Source organism: Colossoma macropomum, unplaced genomic scaffold (assembly GCF_904425465.1).
Source record: "Colossoma macropomum unplaced genomic scaffold, Colossoma_macropomum, whole genome shotgun sequence".
Taxonomy (NCBI): Eukaryota; Metazoa; Chordata; class Actinopteri; order Characiformes; family Serrasalmidae; genus Colossoma; species Colossoma macropomum.
In genome coordinates this window covers 8,449,236-8,471,088 of record NW_023494786.1, presented here as the reverse complement: position 1 = coordinate 8,471,088, position 21,853 = coordinate 8,449,236, and the positions used below count along the sequence as shown (strand labels likewise).

The window sequence follows — 21,853 nt, the reverse complement described above, 5'->3', positions numbered from 1 at the left end:
TTATACGGTCAAGTGCCTTTCTTATTGTTCCCAACGAACGCGTTGCAAAGAACAATACAAAAAACAAGACACGCGATTCAGTGGTTGGATGAGTTTTCATTTTAATCTGAGCTCAGTTTTACAATCAAGCCACCAAAATGATCACAATCCTGTAAATTTATTAGCAATTTTTTGTTCAGGGTGCGTTACAGCACACGAAAGAACTTACAGGACAAGCAAGGTATCCGTTTCTATAATTCGTTCTTCTGTACACTCAAAATAGTGGAGCTAGAACATCACAATACCAGGCATACACAAACCTCAATACAGGGAAGTTGCATGGTGAGTAAATACACAGAGGTCAGAAGAATAATCTTTTTTTTTTTCAAACCCTTGCTCATTTAATGGAAATGGGAGCACACAAGAGCACTGTATAGAACACAACAAAAAGTTCACCGGTTACACATGGAGTGAATGAAAGGATGTTAACGTCGAACACGGCTGATGGGAACTGTTTATGCTAAGGGGTTAAAATTGCTTTCTATAATCATAGGTCTGTATGCACTTAAAATTCCATACAGCTACATACCTGTGTAGATTATCTGATTATTACTTAGTGTTGCTAAATGTACCCATGGATGCATACGTTCCAAGTTGAAATATTTTGTTTTTAACATTTTTTTTTTCTTCAGAATATACAATAATGAAATGCATTATACAGACGGACAGTGTTAAGCTTTCACGCACAGCACATCAAAATTAAGAGATTCTACATTAGTTTTCCTCTCACGACAGAGTGCAAATCAGATGCTTCACAACATATGTTAAGGTTAATTGCTGTTCTCACGATTCCACTTACGTACATTACCCATTCCCTCTTTTTAGAAAGAGAAAATCAGGTCAAAAAAAAATCTATATCTTGTTATATAAGTCGGCTTAAATATGGAATGTCAAATAAAAATGTGGTCCAATTATTTTCTTTAAACAATACAAGTAAAAATGAAAAGTCCTTCAATGCATTTTAAGGAAAATAATTTAAAACGCATAACGTTTGACTTCACAACTCCTATGTGAGTAGACCACAATAAGCTGGTGACGAACTTAAGGTGAGACGGATGGAAAACTGTGGGCGGGCGGGAGCACTTTACATGCCGTAGCTGAAGCCTGGCTGTACTGGCTGACCATAGCCAGTGGGGGCAGCGTAGCCATAGCCGTAAGGCTGCTGGGGAGGAACTGCAACATTGGGGCCTGCAGTGAGCATTAGCTGGGGTGTGCCTGAAACACAAATTGAACACCAACACAGACACATTAAAACAATATTTATGTGACAGATTTAAGATCTACAACATATTAATAGATCAGCAGTTGGTAAAAGAAAGATCAGATGGAAATATCATTTCAGAGCATTTTGATATGAGATCAGTTCTTACAAGACTGTTGGTTGTGACAAAAACATTGCAGGGGTCTTTTCCCACCCTCAGGTGCTGGAATGAGGTACAATGTTTCACCTCAGGTACTGCATTACATATTTGTGTTATGTTACTTACTGCACTCGTTCAAAACAAAAACTAAACAAGGAGTTGTACCATCCATTTTAAGGTTTAATTAAAAAAAAAATTCAAGTGCACCTCTCTGATGGTCACTGTATAACACTGTTACAAATAAAAATGCGCAGAGGTATGGACAACAGATTCAGGCTTCAGTCTGGGTGCTAAAACTTTGCAGCCAGTGCTCTGACCAATTTTGTCCATTTTTTTTAAATCCGTCTCAGAAATGACAAGTAGGGCTGTCAGCTGAGTTGAGGAATTAAATTCATGTTTCACTTTATTCTTTGTCAAATATTCAAATATATTCAAATTTTAATTCAATTTTTTTTAGATGTAAAGAAATCAAGTAAGCTTAAATGCAGTAAATACTATTTTTCTAAGATATTATGTCTCTTAAATCCACTAGTGGGCACCCAAGCATCCAAAAAACTCAGTGTTACAAACTAATACTTTTCAACCTGAATGCTGCAAGACTGTTGTTGAGTAAAATGGTACAGGCTTATATTTATGACATATCTTTGTGAATGACTTGTTCATAAAATCCCCCACACCAGTGATTAAGCTGGTGTTGTAACAAGCTAAAACAGAGTGTCTGCATGAGTAAGAGAGTTGCAGCAAAATAAAAAAAGTAAATTAATTAAAAAAAATAAAAAATAAAATAAAAAACAAAACGCTTACAGGCACTGTGTCTGTGGCTGTGACCGCTTAGCCAAGCAAGTAATAGGAGCTATACAAATTTGTTGAATATTAGATTACTGCACTACAAAGCATCCACATTTGGAGAGTTGGCTTGTAAGAAAAAGTCTACAACTTGAAGCAGATTCTTACCTTAGATGAGAGCATACTTCTGCCTATTATCATTATTCAGCTGATAAAGTGAAAATATCTAAATGATCTAGTTGCTAAAAAACTGTGGGATGTTTGAAAATATTCCCAAACATTTAAGACCCAAAATAGATCACTGTTGTTTTGTTTATGTCCATGTTCTGTACATATGGAAACGGCCATGTATGATAACGTTATTTTGGAATGCACTAGGACTCGCAGCAGAGATGCCTTTAAACCTTAAAATGGAGATTTTTTACATTTAATTTTTTTTCTTCAAATTTACCAAATACGAGTTTTTGTGACAACCCCACGTGCTCAAGCCTATTTGAGATGACCCAGGTTCAACATGGTTGGAGGCAAGGGTGTGATGATTTAGGCATGCAGTTTGCAAGGCAAAAAACTAAACAAGCAAGGTACCAACTTGCATTAGTTGACATTTGGGGTAAAGGGGAAAATTCTCTCTCTTTAAATTGAACATTTTAATGTTGTCAAGCAGTCCTACCGTAAACAATGGGTTGTGCCTCTGTGGCCTGCTCCTCCTCTTTCCTCAAGGACTCGGACGCATCCAGCTTGTCAACCTGAATGAGGCAGAAAAAAAAGGGAGAAAGAAGACTAAGGAAAAAAAGTCAACTACTCTGTGGCAAAGAGATGAAACTCAAATTTCTGGCCTTCCTTGTCAACAGAGCAAATGACTGATGGATGGGACCATTCATGGGAATGCTTAAAGCCAAGCTTAAACCAAGGTGCAAAATGCTTTCGAAGCAGGTTCTAAGGTCACGAACAAGCTTCTATGACCATCCATACCTGCAGGTGAACACAGATACTGCTTGCATCAATTCGGCTCTAAGGATGGTCTGATTACTCCATTTGCCAACACATTCACATAAAAATTACAGACAGCTTGGGTTTACAAGTAAGTGCACTATAAAATTCAAACTTTATCCAAACCAAACCACTAAAAGTTGATGGTCCCCCCAATCAGCCACTGAATGGTCCAATTAAACTGTGCATGTAGAAAACAGAACCCTGTCACCTAAACAGAGCTTAAGTGGCAAGGTGATTCAGATGCTGGAACTTAATGGTGTATGAGAAGACTGCTTAAAAAGGCAGGGGCTCCAAAGATAGTCCTGTAAATGCATCAACTGTGGGAGTTTAATTTGAAAAAAGGAAACTTACAACTCTAAAGTAAGTCTTAAATAAAGAATGGTCAAATATTTGTCCATGAAAACAGACAGGAAAATTAGAGTAGCATAAGACAAAATCTGTTCTTCAATGTCTGTCTATGAAATACTCCAGCACAATGATAAATTTGTGTCTTAGTGAGCGCATGCTTTGTGATTACATGTTGCATTCGGGTTCAGTTCTCTACATACAGCTGGTGTCGACACTAAGAAGTTTTATGAGTATGTTTGTTGAGCAGGCTCGAAAAAGGTCAGCAAAAGTCGAAGTTTCATTGAAGGGAAGAAAACATGCCAGAGGTGTAGCTTGTTATTCATTTAGTTAATAAAGTGTGCATGGAAGAGAGGCAGAGTAGAATAGTGAAGGAGTGACAGGGTGAAAGATGGATTCGTACAGCCATTCAAGGCTTCCAGAGGCAGGCACAGCCAACAGCCATGTTCCCTAACCTTTCAAGGGTGCCACTAACACTAAAACACATGCGTGTAAAATCTCTACGGCATACGAGACAATAACAGCTTTAACCTTACAGAAGGACCACACTTTCCTGGTACTGTAGGTTGACTTTAGTGGGAGAAATTATTGGTGCAGTTGTAAGTTTAAGATGTTCAATGATTTCTGCAGGTCACGTCAGGAGTAGTAATGACTAACAGAATTCTGAAAATGTGGTCACTTCATCTCGCTATCTCTACTCTTACCTCACAGCTAATCACTATCAATGCAGTCTACAACTGGATTAGTGAAGGAACTTTAAACAGAGCCAATCTGAAAGTAATTACTAGCAGACAGTCTTGTGTCTCAGTAGGCAAAACTAAAAAAAATGCTCGTGACTCATTTGATCAGCATAAGTAGCAGCAGCATGGGGGAAAAAATACATCTAGGGGCCAATAGTAGACTGCAGTTCAGTGATGTTAATGCTAGCTCATCATCTACAGGTCTGAGACAGTGGCGAGTTGCTTGCTACTGCAGCATCTGCTTGACAGATGGTCAGTACTCTAGAGGAAACTTGAGGAAATTCTAGTCAAGGTGTGTTTAAAAGCAGCAGAGTGATATGGGAGGGGGAAAAACTCATGCAGATTCCTGACGTTTCAGTCCTCCAAAACTACAAGGGTTAAAAAAAATGGAATAAGAGGCAGCCTTCACCTTTTCCTTAATTGCATCAACCTGAAAGGGAATTTAAGAGTAGCAGCTTAAGAAAATAAAGCAAATTTAACAGTCCAGCATTGAAAATGCAAGAAGAGAACAATTGCAGAAATCAGCAGTAGTGTTAACAGAAATAAAAAAGCAAGAAATCATAGAAAGTATGTCACTGGTTTTACCCAAGGTTCCACTGATCTTCATGACAGGATTATAAAGACTGCTATGGAAAACATAATCCCTCAATATAAATCCCCCATCATAACTTTGCCGAGTCTATCTGCCTATCTTTTCACATGAGATTTCTAAAACATATAGAACAAAGATGTAACCTGTAAGAACACTATAAACATACATTTAAATCAGTTCAAACAGCTATTTTAATATCAGCTAAATGCATTTAATGCAATTTTAACAACCACCAGATTTATGTTTTTGCTGTAACTATAAATCATATGATTAAGTTCAGAGGAAACTGACATTGTCACATGGCTCTGCAGGCCTCCTGAATATGCACGCCACAAGAAATGTATTTATTGTATTTTGTAAACATGAGAAAAACAAATCGACTTGATTAGCACAATGTTCATGGGCAGGGTGAGCAATGAGATGTTTTGAATTTTCATGGTCTAATCTGTAAAACGAGAAATGAAAATGTATCAAAAGTGACATTTACTACTTGTGTTCTGTTACAAAATAGATCAGATTACTTCTTTTTCACCACCCAAAATACACCCACTTTCATTAAGACTTGCACTTGCATCACCTAGGCTCACCTTGGTGAGGTACTCCCTCATGACCTGGATGAAATAGGGCATGGAGAAGTCCATGATGTTGTGCCTCCAGGCAGTCTCCAGCACCACATCTGGCCGAAGCAGGTCATAGCACGTGAAGAGGCAGGCGGCAAAGCACTCCTTCTTCTCCTCCTGCAGGAACCACTGCAGCAGCTCTTCAGCAAGCTCTGTGTCCTTCGACTCTGACGCATACTGCATGGCATCCTGGGGAAGGAAGACAGTCACGCCTAATGAGTATCTCATCGTAGTTATTATTCTGCATCTACTACTATAAATTTGATTTTAGTGGTTGTGTAGTAGGCAGACACCTTGTAGAGTTTGTCCTTTTTGCAGAGCTCCACACTCTGCTTCCAGCGGTTGTTGCCTTTGAAAAGGTAGGCAGCAATTCTCCTGAATTCGATAAGCTCATGCTTCTCTAGACTCTGGGCCAGAGATATGTTATCGAAGTTGTCATAGGCATCAATGGATGTGCGCAGAGCCTGTGTGAAATGAACATTTAAATAAAAACAAAAAAAACAACAAAGAAGAATAAAGAAAGGGACTTAATATCAGTCTCAGCATAAAGCAGGAGTCTCACAATACCAGCCCTTCAAACAGCCAATCATATATCTACACCTTATCCTTACATTGAGCCATATTTCTCATTTTTCTAAATATTTGTATCAGAAGGATAAATCTGCATCACCAGACACTGAGAAAACTATTATAACAATACATTAATACACTATAACATACACATTGTCATACTATGTTACATTGTTCTATTAATACATTAATATTAGTAATATTTGTGGTTTATAGTGACAGAAGTACTGCTAACAAACACCAGCTACAATGCACTTAAACAAGTGAATGTGTTGTTTTTAAATTTACACTTGGGGAAAAAATTTGGGGACACTTCTGCACATTCTAGCTCAACTTTTTTCCCGGCATTTTTTCAACCAAACCACCTGGCTAGAATCTCCATAAAGTAACTGAGTCTTTTTTCTTACATACAGAGTTTAATAAAATCATGAGAGGACATGTTCTGCTTTTGTTATGCTTCCTACCTGGTAATCCTCCTCTATTATGAAGAGATTGTTTAGTGCTTCATTTACTGATTTGTTGTTGTGGTTCTGTACAGATCGCAGGTATGGTTTAACCAAGGACAACTGCTTGACCTGAAAGATTCATTAAATATGAAATCAGTAATTTATTTGGCATTCAATACAAAAAAAAAATGTGTGAGCAGAATGACATGAAATTGTAGAGACATTAAAATACCTTGGAGAAAAAGTTGACAGCGCGGGTGTGATCAAGCCTCGGGGAAAGCACGATGAGCAGGTCATTCAGTAACAAAGGCTTGAACTCCAGATAGAACTGGATAGCTTTGTAATAGAGTTCCACATTAGCCACCTAAAACAAAGCAAACAAGGCTTAACACATGACCTGTGTTAAGTGCTATTTATCAAAAAAGGATCAACTGCAATACCTTGGTTACAATGTCTTTGAACTGGCTCTCCTTCCAGGCATCTGTGGGGTGGTTCATCATAGTGATGATGGCATTATCGTATTCCTCATACTTGTCATATAGGAAGACCAGCTCAGCCCACAGATGAGCCTGTTCTGCTGCCCTCAAAACCTGGAGCACAGATCAACACATTGTAAAACACCAATAAAGCCTGCATAATAATCCACAGTACACAGGACACAGTTAAACACACAGATTGATCAAGGACAGGACATTCATATATGGGTGATTTTTGCAAGGAGAAAAGTTACAACTGAAAAGCTTTCTTACCTTGGGAATGTTGACTCTGGACCAGAAGAGCTCAAGGTGCTCCCTCATCTTCTGGGGCTTGAACTTTGAGTAGAGGATGGCCAGCTCAGTGAACATGCCCATGTGAGCACGTTCCAACCCCAGAGCAGCCTCTAGCATCGTGATCAGCTCCTCAAAGTAACCACGGTCCTGACAGAGAAATACATCCAGTCAACACACCTGCTGCAAACCCTCCACACACATACCCTTTTAGACCTCAGCACTGCACTGTTGTTTAGATGCATATTATTGAAACGCAAGCAAACAGAAGAGAAGTGGATTAAATGTAAAAACCTGGTAGTAGTTGATGAGCTCCTCAAGTTCATCAGCATGGACCACAATATGTAAGCCACACATCTGTGCCAGACGGAATTCCTTCCCATCCACACAGGCAAAGCAGACCTGAAAGAAGACACATTTCAATCAGTGAACTGAAAAACTTTCAACAAATACAGAGTATATGGCATGATTTAAAATATAAATAACCACAGCTCAGCAGTGCTACAACTGACTTGAGTACAACTGACTTCAACAATTTAGTAGTGCATGGTCTCACCTCTTTCCAAGTTCGTGTGCTGTTTGCTTTGCGAGCCCCGTCCACAGCAGCCTGGTACTCCCCCAAGTGGACCAAAGTGGAAGCCAGACGGCCAAAGTTGGATACATTGTTGTACAGTAGCTTAGCTGCCTCATACATCTTCTCATCATAGCAACGGTCACCAACCTTGGGAAAGAATTTAAGCCAGAAAAAATTACATGTATAGATCACATGTCTGCAAACACAAAGGAGCATGTCAGGTACAGAGAGGATCGTACTTGCTGGATGTGAGCATTGTTTGGTCCATTGATAAACTCCTCCAGTTCAGCCAGGCGGTTGGTTTTGGCCAAAGCGAAGATCAGCTCAGTCTCTACATAAGACTCCCGTGCCTTCTTACGGGCCATCAACAAGAACTTCACCAAATCCTCCCAGTTTCCTGTGGAAGACAGACAAATCATAACATAAGCAGTATATTTATATGTACTTTAAGCACTTAAGCATAAACTCACTACTCCCTCTGCTGGTACAGAGATGAAAGAAACTATTTACTGCTTGACTGTACTTACCACTTTGGGCAGCAGCATGTCCCACCTCCATGTAGGCCGATGGGTCATCTGCCTTAATATAGGAGTCAATAGCTTCTTTTACCAGACCTTTCTGCAGCTGAGCCTTAGCCAGCTGACTCCACACTGCAGGCTCATTGCAGCGCTCAGCAAACTCGTAGGCCCGGTCAAGATTTCCAATATGCTCAATCAGAACCTAGCACAGTATAAAGACAAAGAGTGTGTTCAAGGGCTACCAGAACAGATTCAAAGATTTTGGGGGGAAAAAAAGCTTTGAGACTGACCTGTACAGCAGATGTGTTCACATCAAACTTCCTAAAGATGGCAAAAGCCTCCTCAAAGAGCTCGTTGCTGATGGCAATGTTGGCGATGTCAGGGGCATCGTAGTTGTCCAGGCGGTTGATGTACTCCATGACACGAGTACGGTCAGCTTTGATGGCTGTCAGGATCAGAAGGTTCTGCAGGTTCCTGGGGAACAATGAACAACGACACAAAGAAACTTTTAGTAGGTATTTCAACCAGAAGACCATGAAAGATGAAACCAAGCGTTAAGCTAACCTGTGTTCACTGAAAACAGAGTTGTCTAAGACAATCTTCTCAAGAAGCTCAATGAGCTCATTGGGTAGATCAGCAGTCATGAAGGCTTTGACTGTAACAGACACTTCTTCTGGATCTTGCGTCTCAGACAGTGCAGTCTGCACCACCTATAGAATAATGGAGTGGAGAATGCTTACATTTGGAGAAACACAAGCTCATTATTTCCAACGATTCAATTTTAAATTCATGTCAGTGAGAGAGGCTAAGAACTCTCTCTAGCCACAGATATTTTTCCACTATACCTGGTCGATCAAGGGTCTTCTGTATGGGTTGCTCTCCAAAAGAACACTAGCCCACAGCTCAGGGTCCTTCCGACGCACCAAATACCGAGACAAACTCTTAAAGAGGGAGTTTTCATTGCAAACCTGTGGAGAAGATGGATACATTTGCTGAAGTGTAGAAGAAATATTTTTTACATCAACCACGGCATTTAAACTCCAAAAGATGAGATATGCAGTTCTCATCACAAACATGAAAAGACTTTAACATGTGAAGTGTGTGTGTGTGGGAAGGGGGGGCACGGCACACAGGCTCCTTACATTTATGAGTTCTTGGTCACACTGTCCTCTCTCATATGCCACGCAAGCCAGATGAGGGTCTCTCTTTTCGCAGTATTTGCCCACAACACGGCTGTCATAATAGGGATTTTCTCGGAGGAAGCGCTCGGGGTTGTTGTTGCTGTCAATGTAGATCTTAGCCAAGGCGTTATGAGTGGCAGGCTCCTCACAGCCCTCATGGATGCGGGCCTCTAACCAAGGCAGCAGCAGTTTCAGTCTGCCACAGACAAAAATGGTAAGGTCAGAAGATTTTTTTTTTTTCTCAGTGCATCTGTGAGCTGTGATTATATGGCATGTCTGAGACTGCATAGGAAGCTGTAGGATGCAGGATAAAGGATGTACCTGTTTCTCTTCTCCACCTCGGCTACGAGCTCATCAGTGGAGAACTGGCCTCGCACTACCAGGATCAGATTCTTAATGACATCCTCTGAGCAGTCAACATCAAGCAGGCCGCCAATCACCACAGGTAAGCGGCTAGGATTCACCTGATATGCAAAACACTCTGATTTAGACAAAGCAACAGATTTTTGTTTTTAAAACCTACAGTAACCTTGGTATGATGGTGCCTATGGACTTTTTTAGTACTGAGCATCTGGTATTATAGTGGCCTACATCGCTTACCTTCTGCACGTAGATCTCAATATACTTCTGCAGGTTGTTGCGGTACAGATAAAGGACCAGGTCGTGGACAAAGTCGAAGCGGTCACATACGATAATGAGAGGCAGCTGATCAGTCAGTTTGGCTTCCTGCAAATGAAAAAGGTTTTTGAAAATATTAGACCATTAGAAGATAGATTATGTTCAAAAACTGACATCTGCATTCCCAACATAACACAGTCTTCTTACCTTAAGGAAATTCTTCACACGTTCAGGATCATAGCAGTTACTCTCTCTGCAGATTCTCTCAACCTCTTTGATCTGGCCAGTTTTACATGCTGCCTGAATGTACTTGAAATGGACCTCTGGGTCTTGGCTGAAGTTCACAATGGAGCCAAGGAAGTAAAACAGACCTGCCAAGTACACATTCAGACATATTAGAGCCTGAAGTCTTTGTTCTGAAATGGGTTGTTTAATACAACAGGACTTACGCTTAAACCTTACCTTCAAAGCTTTTGAAGGACTCAAAGAGCTCAGTGAGAGACTGGGTGGAGAGCTGTTCATGGTACTTGGAGGCCACCTGGACACAGATCTGCAGGTTCTGGCGGATGTTGGCTGACAGCATGGCTCTCAGGCATTCGAGAGAGTCCTCCACTGACAGTGAGCCAAAGAAGTTCACCAACCACTGCAGACAAAACATACCAAGGTTAAATATTTACAAACTACATACACTATACTATATCCGAATGCAAAAATATTATCAAGCTCCTTATCAAGCAAAGACTCAGTAACTAGCCATCACTGTAATGAGTCACAAACAACAGTGAACAGTGAAGAGGCACAGTTCAGACAGAAAGGAAGCAGCAGCTTTAGTGTGACTTATTAGTGGACTTTGCTGGAAGATTAAAAGGGATTTTATTGAATACCTCTGGGTTAAGCAGGTGGGTATGGACCACAGCTCGCTTGATGTCATACAGGTCAGTGTAGTGCTCCAGGGCTCTCTGCAACAACCCAGCCTTCTCACACAGCTGTGCCACATGAGCTCGGTCATAGTGGGTGAACATCTGGTTTCCCAGAATGGCATCAGCAACCTGAAAACACCAAAACACAGATATACCATACTCTACCAAGAATATGAAAAACATAAAGAAACAGAAGTGGAGCCTAAGAGGCTAAAAGTGACCTGAGGAGCATGCATCAGGTTCATCTCCAGAAGCCGGGTCTGCAGTGGGCCCTCAGTGGGGCGGTTGTTCTTCAGAGCATCCAACAGGAAGGAGGTGCATTGCTGGATCAAGTTATACTCCATGAACACATCCACAATCTGAAAAGAAAGACAAAAAAAAAAAAACTGTTAATAACCAGCATAATCACAAAAGCTAATCTAAGTACTGAAATGACAATGTGACATTACTAGACCAATAGAACTGCTGCTGAAATGCAAAATAAATAAATAAATAAATAAATCCTAGCCAGAAACGCATGGTTGGGCATGAGCATTAACCTGGGTGATGTCTGCTAGTGGTTCCTCATCCTGCACAAGCATCTGGGAGAACTGCAGGCCCTGCTCTGGACTGATTCGCATGACATTCCTAAGCAGGAAGATCCAGTCTGGAGTGTAGCCAACCTGCAGACACAAAAAGTAAAGTGAGCATATGTTTAAATCAACGTAATACGTTTCTAATTTAAACTCATCTTGGAAATCAAAGCATATAATTTGAATGTAGCTGTCGATCAGCTCACCTTTTTTGCATACAGTACAATTTTCTGGAACTGGCCAGTCTCTGCAAAGCACTGGATAACTTTGTTGGGAACATTAGCCCTTAAGTAGACACTGAGAGCAAGGGTCGGGTCCACCGACTTCACCAAATCACCCAATTCTTCTGAGCACTCCAGCTGAAACAAATCAACAAAACGAAAGTCAACAAAACACAAAAAATTAAAAATCCTCGTAATTAAAAAAAAAATCCAAACAGGCATTAAATACTTTCCTTTACAAATATCAATCAGCGTTATGCAAGCGCAGACCTTTCTCCGGGCAAAATCGGGATTCATATTTGAAGAAAACTTTGAGGCCTTTTACCTTATCTTCCTTCAGCCACTTCTCCAACAGCTGCTTGCGGCCCTGCTGTAGGACGGGCCTGCACAGCTCTAGGGATTCAAACTTGTTCAGCTGGCCCTGGTCCAGAAGGATACCAAAGTACTGCAGCAGAGGGGAGGTCTGGCCAGGCTGTGCTGGGACACTCTGGAACCGGCGGATGGTATCTGGGGTTCGCAGGATACCCTGAGGAAAATAAGCACAGATAAGTAAAAGCTGTAGAAGATCAAGCAGTGGGATTAGTGCCAAGCTGTGGGTCACTGTGCAGGTGGCAGTACCTTTGGTGCATTGGCGGCCACTTTCGCCGCCTCAGAGTAGTTGCCCCCTGCAAACAGAGTGTTGAATTTGCGTGCAAAGAGCTCTTCTGCACCAGCTAGATTGTTGCGGACAGCCATGCGCAGGGCCAGGTCAGGGTTCTGCAGCACATTGGTGATATAGGGAATGATGTTTTCCTCCTCCACACACACAGACAGCACCTAAAGAGGAAGAAGGGGGGAAACACAAGACATATTGAGGATATGTGTGACTCTGGATGCTTGTTTTGCCTATGCTGCTTCAAGAACAAGTATTCAGCACTTTTGAGAGCAGGATATACAAAGTGCAGGAATGGGGCTGTCCACCACTCAAAGCATCAGTTTGTTGAACCTCATCCCCCACCATTCACACAGAGAGTGAGCCATCACCGAGGTTTTTAATTCTGCACAAACGTTACATCTCTCCCTCCTTGAGACAGACGTCTTAGGGGACAAAAAGCACCAGGACAGTCCCTCGAAGGCCTCTCTCCCTGAGTACCATGTGAACTGAATCAGAAGAACAAATGCTTCTTTCAAGTAGTTTGCACCTTTGCACTGTTTAAACCTGTTCATTAAACACATCACCCGCACATTAAGGGTGGACTCAATTCAGCTTTGTGTATTTATCTCAGCTTGAGGGGGGCTTCTGGTCACTTTCATCTCTCAGTATGATCTCAAATCTCTTTCCATGAAAAACAATCGTTTTATGCAACACCTCAGTAACAAGCACTAACAATTAGGGCTGGTGCAAACAGCATTTTACAGCCTTGGAATACTAACTGATAATTCTTGATGAGATTTTGAATGCTCAATCTCAAAATTCACCCTTAAAAACTATAATATCTGAAGCATTTTTAGTTCTCCATCTGATGGAACACATACACTTCCATTTTAATCAGTGTTTTAGTTCACACCAGCAGTGCTAGATACATGTCTTACATCAGTCAAATTGTTCTCCCACTTGCAAATGAAGTGTAGACTCCACAGAGATCCAGTCACATCACACTCCTATTTTCTACAGCATTCCTAACTGTATTTAAAACAATAATTTACTCAAATGTTACGATCTTGTTAGCGTACTAGTTGGAGAGCAGCTCCTGCACTGTACTAACAATGTACGGAGAAGAATCTTCTCGGATATAGCTGTTTCTTATAAAAGGCAGACAAAAAAAGCTGAAACTGACTGAAGTGGTTACATGGCAAAGTTGAGCTGGAAGCAGAGTGGGCTGGACACATCTGTACACTTGCAAATTTGAGATAATTCATCAAACTTGTCGTACATTCACGGTAAGGGTGTGCAATGTGACAATATTTTTCATTATTCCAACAAATTATGTCTCAATATGCTTTTCTGAGTGTGTCGGTGATAACGTCAGTATTTCTAGAACACTGACTAACTTACTCTCACAAACATAAATACTGGGAACCAACCTGAAGAAACTCAAAATGACTAAAACAATGTTTTCTTTTTGTATATACACACCGATTTTGGATATACATTGATGGTTGGTTGTATAGTTTAGAATGATTAATAAAAGAACATAAAAAAAACCTGAATTATTTTAAATCGATTTTATTATTGTTATTATTATTTTATTATTGTTTTTGTTTTTTTTACTTTTCTTTTCATAATCAGTATACTGTTGTCAGAGTATACTTGATGTCAAGTATTTTAATAGACAATGATTAAAATACACGTACTGTGCAATTTTATTTCATTACCATACACACTGACAGCCATTGAGGGTTTTTTTTTGCTTGTCATAACATTTTGGGTTTTAGTTTACATCCTTACAGTCTGTAAGGAAAACGTTACTACAATTTTTTGATAACATACAAATAATAAGAACAGTTTTTCTGTGTGATGCTTATGACATTAACATATTTATGGAATTTTTGGGGAGGTTTCATGAAAACAATCCAATCAGTCCTGTTTAACTGGATTTAGTGTAGCAAAGTATGTGAAACATGAATTAAGTTTATGACTGTTTAACATGTGCCACTACTGACTTTTGTTTTACCTCTTCCAACATTTCAGGTGTCAAAAAAAAAAATACTGTTACATATCGATCATTATGAAAATTTTATGAAGTATCATATTAAATTTTTGCCATACCGACCACCTCTACTTCACACTGCCAATCTCTTATCGCTAATTTTTATACTGAGCAATTTCCTCATTGTCCAATAATTTCTGAGGCAAATCTGCTCTTTCAGTTTTGATGTTTACATGGAAAGAGGTGTTATTCATTGCACTCTGAGGAGATGTGACGTGACATGCCTAGCATGAATTTATTGTATACTCAAAACTAAACCAGACTTACTTCTTTTTTACATTTTCCCTACATTTAGTAATGACTGTTCTATTTAAAGGCCTTTGTTTTAGGCAACACATTTTGTGGGGTAAAAAAGGACAAGGCTTTAGAACAACAAACAGAGAAACAAATACCAACATAAACAAATACTCCAGCATTCAAATTATTCAGGCCAGCCATACTAACAATTTACCAATGAATTAACTAATAAATTAATTAATAACCAAATAAACAATGAAGAAACAAAGTGTTTAAAGCATCGGGACACACCAAGCTGCATGCTGCAAGCACAGTAAGCCCATCAGGCAGAGGCTGAGACAGTAGGAGAGCAGGGAGCAGTAAGAGGATTAAAGCACCCATCACCATCACCCGCTGCTTCTCACACACGGTTGGTGCCCGCCAGGCATTCATAGTGCCACAACTGCTGTTATTTACAGGGCTTCCTTGATCCCAAGGACTTAGCATGTAGGCCCAACATTATACACACAGACAGAAGCACATGCAGTGTTTAGATTGGGGCTGAGTCGCTAATGTTGTCAGTGAAGGCCAGGTAAGCATACCGACAGACTTAATGAGAAGGTAAATTGGTGCAGTGACGCAACAAAGGAGAGTGATCGTCTTTCCTCTTGCTCACTGCATATTTTATGGCTCTGGAGCCTGTGTTAGAAAATTATTCATCACTTGGTAGACTCCAGTTACAGTAAATAAGAGAACACATGCAAGTTCGCCTTCAGTGATAGTCTGCTTCTAGTTAAACGGATGGAAACAAATCCATGTAGTTCCTCAGGAGCAGGTTAGTGGTCAGCCCATCTGAATAAGCTTTCTCAATCAAGCTACAAACAGCCTGAGACTATAACAATTACACAATTTACTGCTACACAGCAAAAAAACCCCACAAAAATATATTACCTGTCCCTTCCTGTTGACCCCAATAATGCCAGCAGTAGCCTCATGAGGAGCAGTCACAAAGATGGTCTCCCCACTGATCCTGTTCATGTAGATGCAGGTGCCAGTTTCAAGGTCATACAGGTGGATGTAGCCATATTTTGTGATGAGAAAGACCACATCGTGTTTGGAACTGATCTACATGAGAAGACAACAAACCAGAAAAATTATTCATAACAAGACCTGACATTTTATAATGCATCTCAGCTGGGAGCTGAAATGTAATGATCATCTTGCTAAATCTGTAAAGTGGTAAAAACATGACCACACTTTCAACGGTGAGAACATCTCTTAACATCCTGTGATAAAATCTGAAAGTGACAGATCCTGTCAAAGAATAAGAAAGTAAAGAGTCTAGAAAAAGTACCTGCATAGCAACAGGGAAGTCATTCTGGGCCTCTGGCGGGAAAAACACATCTACTGCTTTCTTTGGAAAAGGCTGATTCCCAGACGGAGGTGTCCCAACCTCAATAATGTGCAACTACAGAAAAAATGCATTTCATTAAACAAAACTGTGGCTGTGAAACAACTAAATCTAACTATAATGAACATACTCCACAGTTTTAAGTAGTTCAGGGTAACCAGCAGACCTTTCCTCCAGCTTGACTCCGAACAGCAAAGCAGAAGAGCGTGGATTCTTCAGCATTTCCCTCCATTTTAAACTGTGCAAAGCCTGCAGCATGGCCCTCGATAGGCTGGGACACCTTCCTGTCCACAGAGTACAGCTGCATTGCTCCCACTACACGATTTTGCTAGGGTAGAGGGAAAAAAGGAATCAAAAGCAGTGGACACCAAATGTTATTACAACACCAGTGTCTAACAGAAGGTGTATTCTCGCATTTAAATTCGAAGGCTAATTCAACCGCCAAGTGTTTTAAAAGAAAGATTTATTATAAATGACTGTAATTGAGGCCTACCTGTCTGTTGCCGTCTTGTTTTTAATACGCTTACAGTTTCCAATAGGAATAAATTCACAAACTAATCTGGCCAGCAAACTCATTGGTTTCCCACCTCAACTATCCGAGTGGGTCACCTAATCCCTGATCCGCGAGGCACTTATAATCACGTGTGATCCAGACCACCCACTCCACCAGTACTTTATCCACCTTCCTTCAGGTCATAGGTACAAATTACCTTATGTAGGATAATTTGTTTTAGAAAGAGTTATGTCCCTACAGCCATTCGGCTTCCCATGAATTGAGTGCTAATGCATGTCCTGCATTGTGTGACCCCTGTAATCGTGTTTATATGTTTCTGTACTATTCTGTACTTTGTGTGTTGATGTTACATATGTACCTACCACGATCCTTTTTTTTGTATTTTGTATATTTTTTATGTATGCACCTACCATGGAAAAGAATTTCCTCCTTGAGGACAAATAAACTAAACTAAGTAACTAACTAACCTGTGCTGAAATCCCAATGAGAAGAAGCCATTTCTGTTTGGCATCAGTGCGGTAGTTGATAATTTGGCAGCCGGCTAAACTGGAGTGTCGGTCAAACACTTTAATGGGCTGGGAGTCTCCTTCCATACTCCAGTGGTAGACTGCGTTGTCTGTTACAAGTGCTATAGTATTGAGGGAGATCCACTTCCAGAATGTGACATCGTCCGTCATGGTGTGTGCCTTCATCTTGCTTTTCATTTCAATGTTGAAAATCTGAAGGGTTTTCGCAGCTGAAATTCAAAAACAAATGCATACATCAACCTTTTTTAATTCAATGTATTCAACAGACTGCATGACTGTTTATAGTGTTAATAACAAGTAAAAATAAGGGCAGTACTAAACTGTGTGTTAAATATCAGAAGTCATGAGTAAGTGCAAAGACAGCATGACTTCAGGCAAACAGTTGCAATGCAACAGGAAGAACTAAAGACCAAACACTGCAAACATTAACACACATCCAACAAACTTTTTCCTCTGCATTCAGTTCAATTGTGTGACTTTAAAACATTCACTTATTTTATGATGCAGTTGTGAATGAGATATTTTAACAGAAAGTTGCCGTTTATCCAATTCAAAAAAATGTTTAATTTGAGATCATTAGTTCTTTACATGCATCCCTAACAGGCCTTTCCAAAACTCAATTTAAAAATCTCAAAATGCACCACACTGCAACAATATATCTATGTGCACTTATTAAAACTGTTGCAGAAATATTTACTTTTTAAATGAGTTTTCTGACAATTGCAGGGCAATCTGCATTTACTTCACCTAAATGTGTATCAGTTGAACAGTTCTGTTCTATAAATACTCAAAAATACTATATTAAAATAAAAATGTTACATTATACCATACTAATATGCAAAATTTACATCTCATCTGCATGTATTCTTGTATTTCAATTGTTGGTGTGGGGAATAAATAGAAAAAGAACTGACGTCATGAAAAATGAACTGTTTGGGCCGCCTCAGAGTGAGATCTGAATGCAGATAGTAGGACCAGCACAAAACCAGGATGAGCAAAACACAATGGTACATTTATTTGCGTTTCTAGATTTATGTGTAGTCTCTCAAATTGCAAATACACTCCACCGCATTTTGACATACAGGTTTACTGATCATATACATCATCAGCAAGAAGCACTGCCTTATGTTCATGCACTGTATCTGAACTAGGTGCAGAAAATAACAGAAGGTACAGCACCATGTTTTTTTTTTCTGTGGCAGAACGAAAGCTATGATTTCACCTTTCTGTCCCCACACATAGCTCACACAATCACATTTTCACAGAGCTGAAAAAATCCCTAATTAATGTGAGTATTGCATGCACAAGGGCAAATCAGGTGCAAGGCTACAAAGACACTACAGAAACGAGGAGAAACGGACAACAAAATCAATCAAGTGACTAGTCAATAACACTTCAAGTTATCAGTCTGCATTCAATTTTGTAACGTCTCAGCAACCAATTCAGCCATAAGAGCATAGGCCTAATTGGATCCAAATATATGTTTATTTACAAAATTTTAAAAGACTCCATATTTATGAATGCAATTCTGTAATTACCTAAATCAAAATGAAAACTTTACTAAGAATTTATTATTATCTATTTATAATGCAATAGTACACAATAGTCTCTAATCATTCTAATGGTGACATCATTTTCAATCACTTTCAACAATGTTATTTCAGTGAAAGATGGAAACAGTACTAAAAAGGAGATATTACATTGCTGTCTATGCATCCTACAACCACCTCCCCTTACAAATCTGGCCTACCCACCTAAAAACTACTCAAATTCTCCCATATTTCAAAAGAACACCCCACAACTCAGGATATATGAAAGTCAACTCACCGTCTGCAAATATAAGAAAGCAGTAAGAAATGAAAAAGAACAAAAACAAGCAAGACAAAGCATTTATGACAGCAAGACATTTCCAATGAGCACTTTACTACTATAATTAACACAAATTTACTGCAAGAGGCAGGCAGCAAGTGTCCAATAGCAGACTTTATACAAAACAAAGGACATGGCTGTGAATATGAACATAAATGTGGAAAAGTGCAGACGGTACATGTAATCGTCAGTAAGTCATTTGGACACAAAACGTGATACACAACAATGTTAACCTAACTTATATGAAGGCTAGTTAACCAGAGGCATTTTAAGAGGGTAAAATGTAAACCAGTTCTGTTGCAAGGAGACTGCCACAGGAACCCTTCTTACCTTTTAGGGCTATGACTTTGCTCGCCGGATTCATGATGGCACTATCTGCCGAGATGGGCCTGCGAATGGGGTTGTTGGGATCACTCATGTCAATGATCACCACCTGAGCCTGCTCGCCGACTTTCTCTCGCACGCAGATGAACTTGTCAGACTCCATGGTGAGGGTGCTGAACCCAATGTTCGCTGGGTTAATGCCCAGGTTCTGGAGCTAATAACAGAGGAAAGACACCAAGGCACAGCGTCAGTAGAGAAAGAGACGAAGAGGCAGACATGGAAAAATACTACTTGCATTCAGCCGCTGACACATTTTATTTATTTTATTTATGTGTCATTTTATTAGCAGCCACCAGTCTTATCTGAAGGTTAACCTAAAACTAAATATTAAAATATTTAGCATTTCAGACCATAGATCAGAATGTGAGGGCTGTCAATGACATTAAATTTTGGATTTTGATTTTCAAGAGGCATATTTACACAAACCACCCCTCATTTGCAGATGTTCACCGTGACCCCGACAGTGAGAACACGCGGCCAAAATGTTATTCATCATCCATCATTCATTCATCAAGCTACATTTCCTTCCATTCTTTTCCTTCATTTCTTAAGGAAATCCTACTTTGGTTGAAGCCCTGAACACTTGTCATGTTCGTCTTATCTCAAACCTGATAACAGTGCGGGGTCCTGTGTTAGCTAACCTAGCTTAACTAACCCGATGACCGGTGGAAACGACATAATATAAAACTAAGCACTTCTATTGCGTGACAGAGCCAGATATGAAGTAGATATTAAGTGACAACACTAGTATTCAGCGTGTTCATGTGGCTACCTAACATAGGTTGCTTGCCTAGTTGATTTTTTCTGCCTGTCATTCATTCAATAAATACAGCTAACGTTGGTTGGTTAGCTAGCTAGCTAGTTAGATAGCAAAGGCAAGGCTTTAAGCGCGCTAGCTTTGCCCGATTTCGTTTGTTTAAAATACTCTTTTCAAGCCAACTAACGTACATAATAGCAAATAAATGACTCGATTTTTTCAGCCGTGTGGTACTGTTTCTGTGGAGATGACCCAGTGATAAGATGCCACCTCAGTGATAAGTGTCTGAGAAATGGATGGGAGGTCATTCATTTGGCTCAAGCGCTCGATTAGCATTAGTGCTAACCCGCTAACCCAGCACTAAGCTAGCGAGCCCAGGTATCTTCAAGGCAGCTCTCGAAGTTTCCATCGAATTTGAACCTTTTTGAACACGACAGCGCAAATTTGAACGTATCTCACCTGCAGGTGCTCCTGGAAGCGGATAGGTAGGATTTGAGCCATGTTCGTTTTCTTCTGCTCTCAATCCTGAATGATTCTGGCTAGCGAGCTAGCGACGGGCTACGACCTCCTCCAACGGACACCGCAGTCAACGGCACCGGGTTTTTACAGAAAAATACCGATAAAACGGGCAAAAATATGACAAATTGTAGGAGTCGACGGTGTCCAGGTGTTTATACGAACGGTGCCGACCCTATGCCCCTGATGTTTGTGATTTTTCTCCCCCTCCCCCGCTGCTCAGATGTTAATCGGCGGAGCCAGCCAGTGCTGAAAGTGCCGAAACCCGCAATGGCGGCGGAAACAGCTCAGAGGAGCTCAACACGGAAACATCACAGCAGAGAGAGTTCACAGCGGCGGAGGGGACCCACTGTGTCAGCAGCGACGGAGCAGCCGGTGTTATTTTACCACCGCATGAATAAATTTCCAATACGTGACGTTTTACAAATTGAACTCTGAATAATGAGGATAGTATTGAGTCCTCAGTGTAATCCTTCGTTTATTTTTTTGCCACATCATTCGGTATATTAGGTTCACGTCAGATCCGGGGACGCTCCCAAGCTTTCAAATCTCAAAATTCATACAGAGCAGTGTTTCCCTGTCCCAGTTCACCTGATTCAGCTCATGAAGGACATTATTGTTAGTTAAAGATATGACTCATGTACGGAAAAACACGAGACTGTGTAGTGCAGGTGGACTACAAGACAGGAGTGTCAGGTAAACCTCAGGTGTAACGTCACCCCAATATACTCTCATTAGAGACACACCACTGCTATTAGTGCTACCACTCTGGCAGTCTAAAAGAACGGCTCACAAGCTGCACGAACACCACATCAGCCATAACATCAAAACCACTTCCTTGTATCTACACTCTGTCCTTTTTATCAGCTTCACTTCCTACAATACAGGTGCACTTTGTAGTTCTACAATCACAGACTGTAGTTCATCTGTTTCTCTGGTCAGGACCCCCACAGCACCACCACAGAGCAGGTATCATTTGAGTGGTTGATCATTCTCAGCACTACAGTGACACCAACGTGGTGGTGGCGTTAGTGTGTGTTGCGCTGATACAGCAATGCTGCTGGAGTTTTTAAACACTGTGTCCACTCACTGTCAGTCCACCTTGT

At 40.4% G+C, this 21,853-nt stretch overlaps 1 protein-coding gene across 4 annotated transcripts; it reads right to left on the bottom strand.

Moving 5' to 3' along the window:
* Nucleotides 1–76: 76 nt before the first annotated feature.
* Nucleotides 77–21,259, bottom strand: cltcb (clathrin, heavy chain b (Hc)). Of its 4 annotated transcripts, XM_036559818.1 has the most exons (34): nucleotides 20,691–21,259; nucleotides 19,421–19,628; nucleotides 19,049–19,051; nucleotides 17,162–17,430; nucleotides 16,347–16,508; nucleotides 16,124–16,237; nucleotides 15,721–15,894; nucleotides 12,482–12,679; nucleotides 12,189–12,389; nucleotides 11,849–12,001; nucleotides 11,610–11,732; nucleotides 11,292–11,429; nucleotides 11,035–11,199; nucleotides 10,613–10,793; nucleotides 10,358–10,521; nucleotides 10,133–10,258; nucleotides 9,854–9,996; nucleotides 9,494–9,728; nucleotides 9,197–9,319; nucleotides 8,916–9,061; nucleotides 8,642–8,825; nucleotides 8,361–8,553; nucleotides 8,073–8,230; nucleotides 7,816–7,980; nucleotides 7,554–7,661; nucleotides 7,242–7,409; nucleotides 6,933–7,082; nucleotides 6,725–6,856; nucleotides 6,511–6,621; nucleotides 5,770–5,940; nucleotides 5,444–5,665; nucleotides 4,674–4,694; nucleotides 2,857–2,932; nucleotides 77–1,254 (listed from the first exon to the last, which is right to left on the bottom strand). In XM_036559818.1, the coding sequence occupies exons 1-34, from the start codon at nucleotides 20,730–20,732 to the stop codon at nucleotides 1,124–1,126; spliced, it is 5,058 nt and encodes a 1,685-aa protein (XP_036415711.1). In that variant the 5' UTR covers nucleotides 20,733–21,259; the 3' UTR covers nucleotides 77–1,123. The 4 variants fall into 4 exon arrangements, with proteins under 4 accessions (XP_036415711.1, XP_036415726.1, XP_036415719.1 ...); XM_036559833.1 differs by lacking the exon at nucleotides 4,674–4,694; XM_036559826.1 differs by lacking the exon at nucleotides 19,049–19,051.
* Between the last annotated feature and the right edge of the window lie 594 nt (nucleotides 21,260–21,853).

Bases quoted from the DNA above. Each gene is read 5' to 3' on its own strand.
- cltcb (XM_036559818.1), bottom strand. From the start codon at position 20,732: ATGGCTCAAATCCTACCTATCCGCTTCCAGGAGCACCTGCAG. The intron at 11,430-11,609 runs GTTAATGCTCAT...CTTTCTTTTCAG, and splicing joins CACTAGCAGACATCACCCAG to ATTGTGGATGTGTTCATGGA. The intron at 4,695-5,443 runs GTGAGCCTAGGT...ATTCCCTTTCAG, and splicing joins TGAGGGAGTACCTCACCAAG to GTTGATGCAATTAAGGAAAA.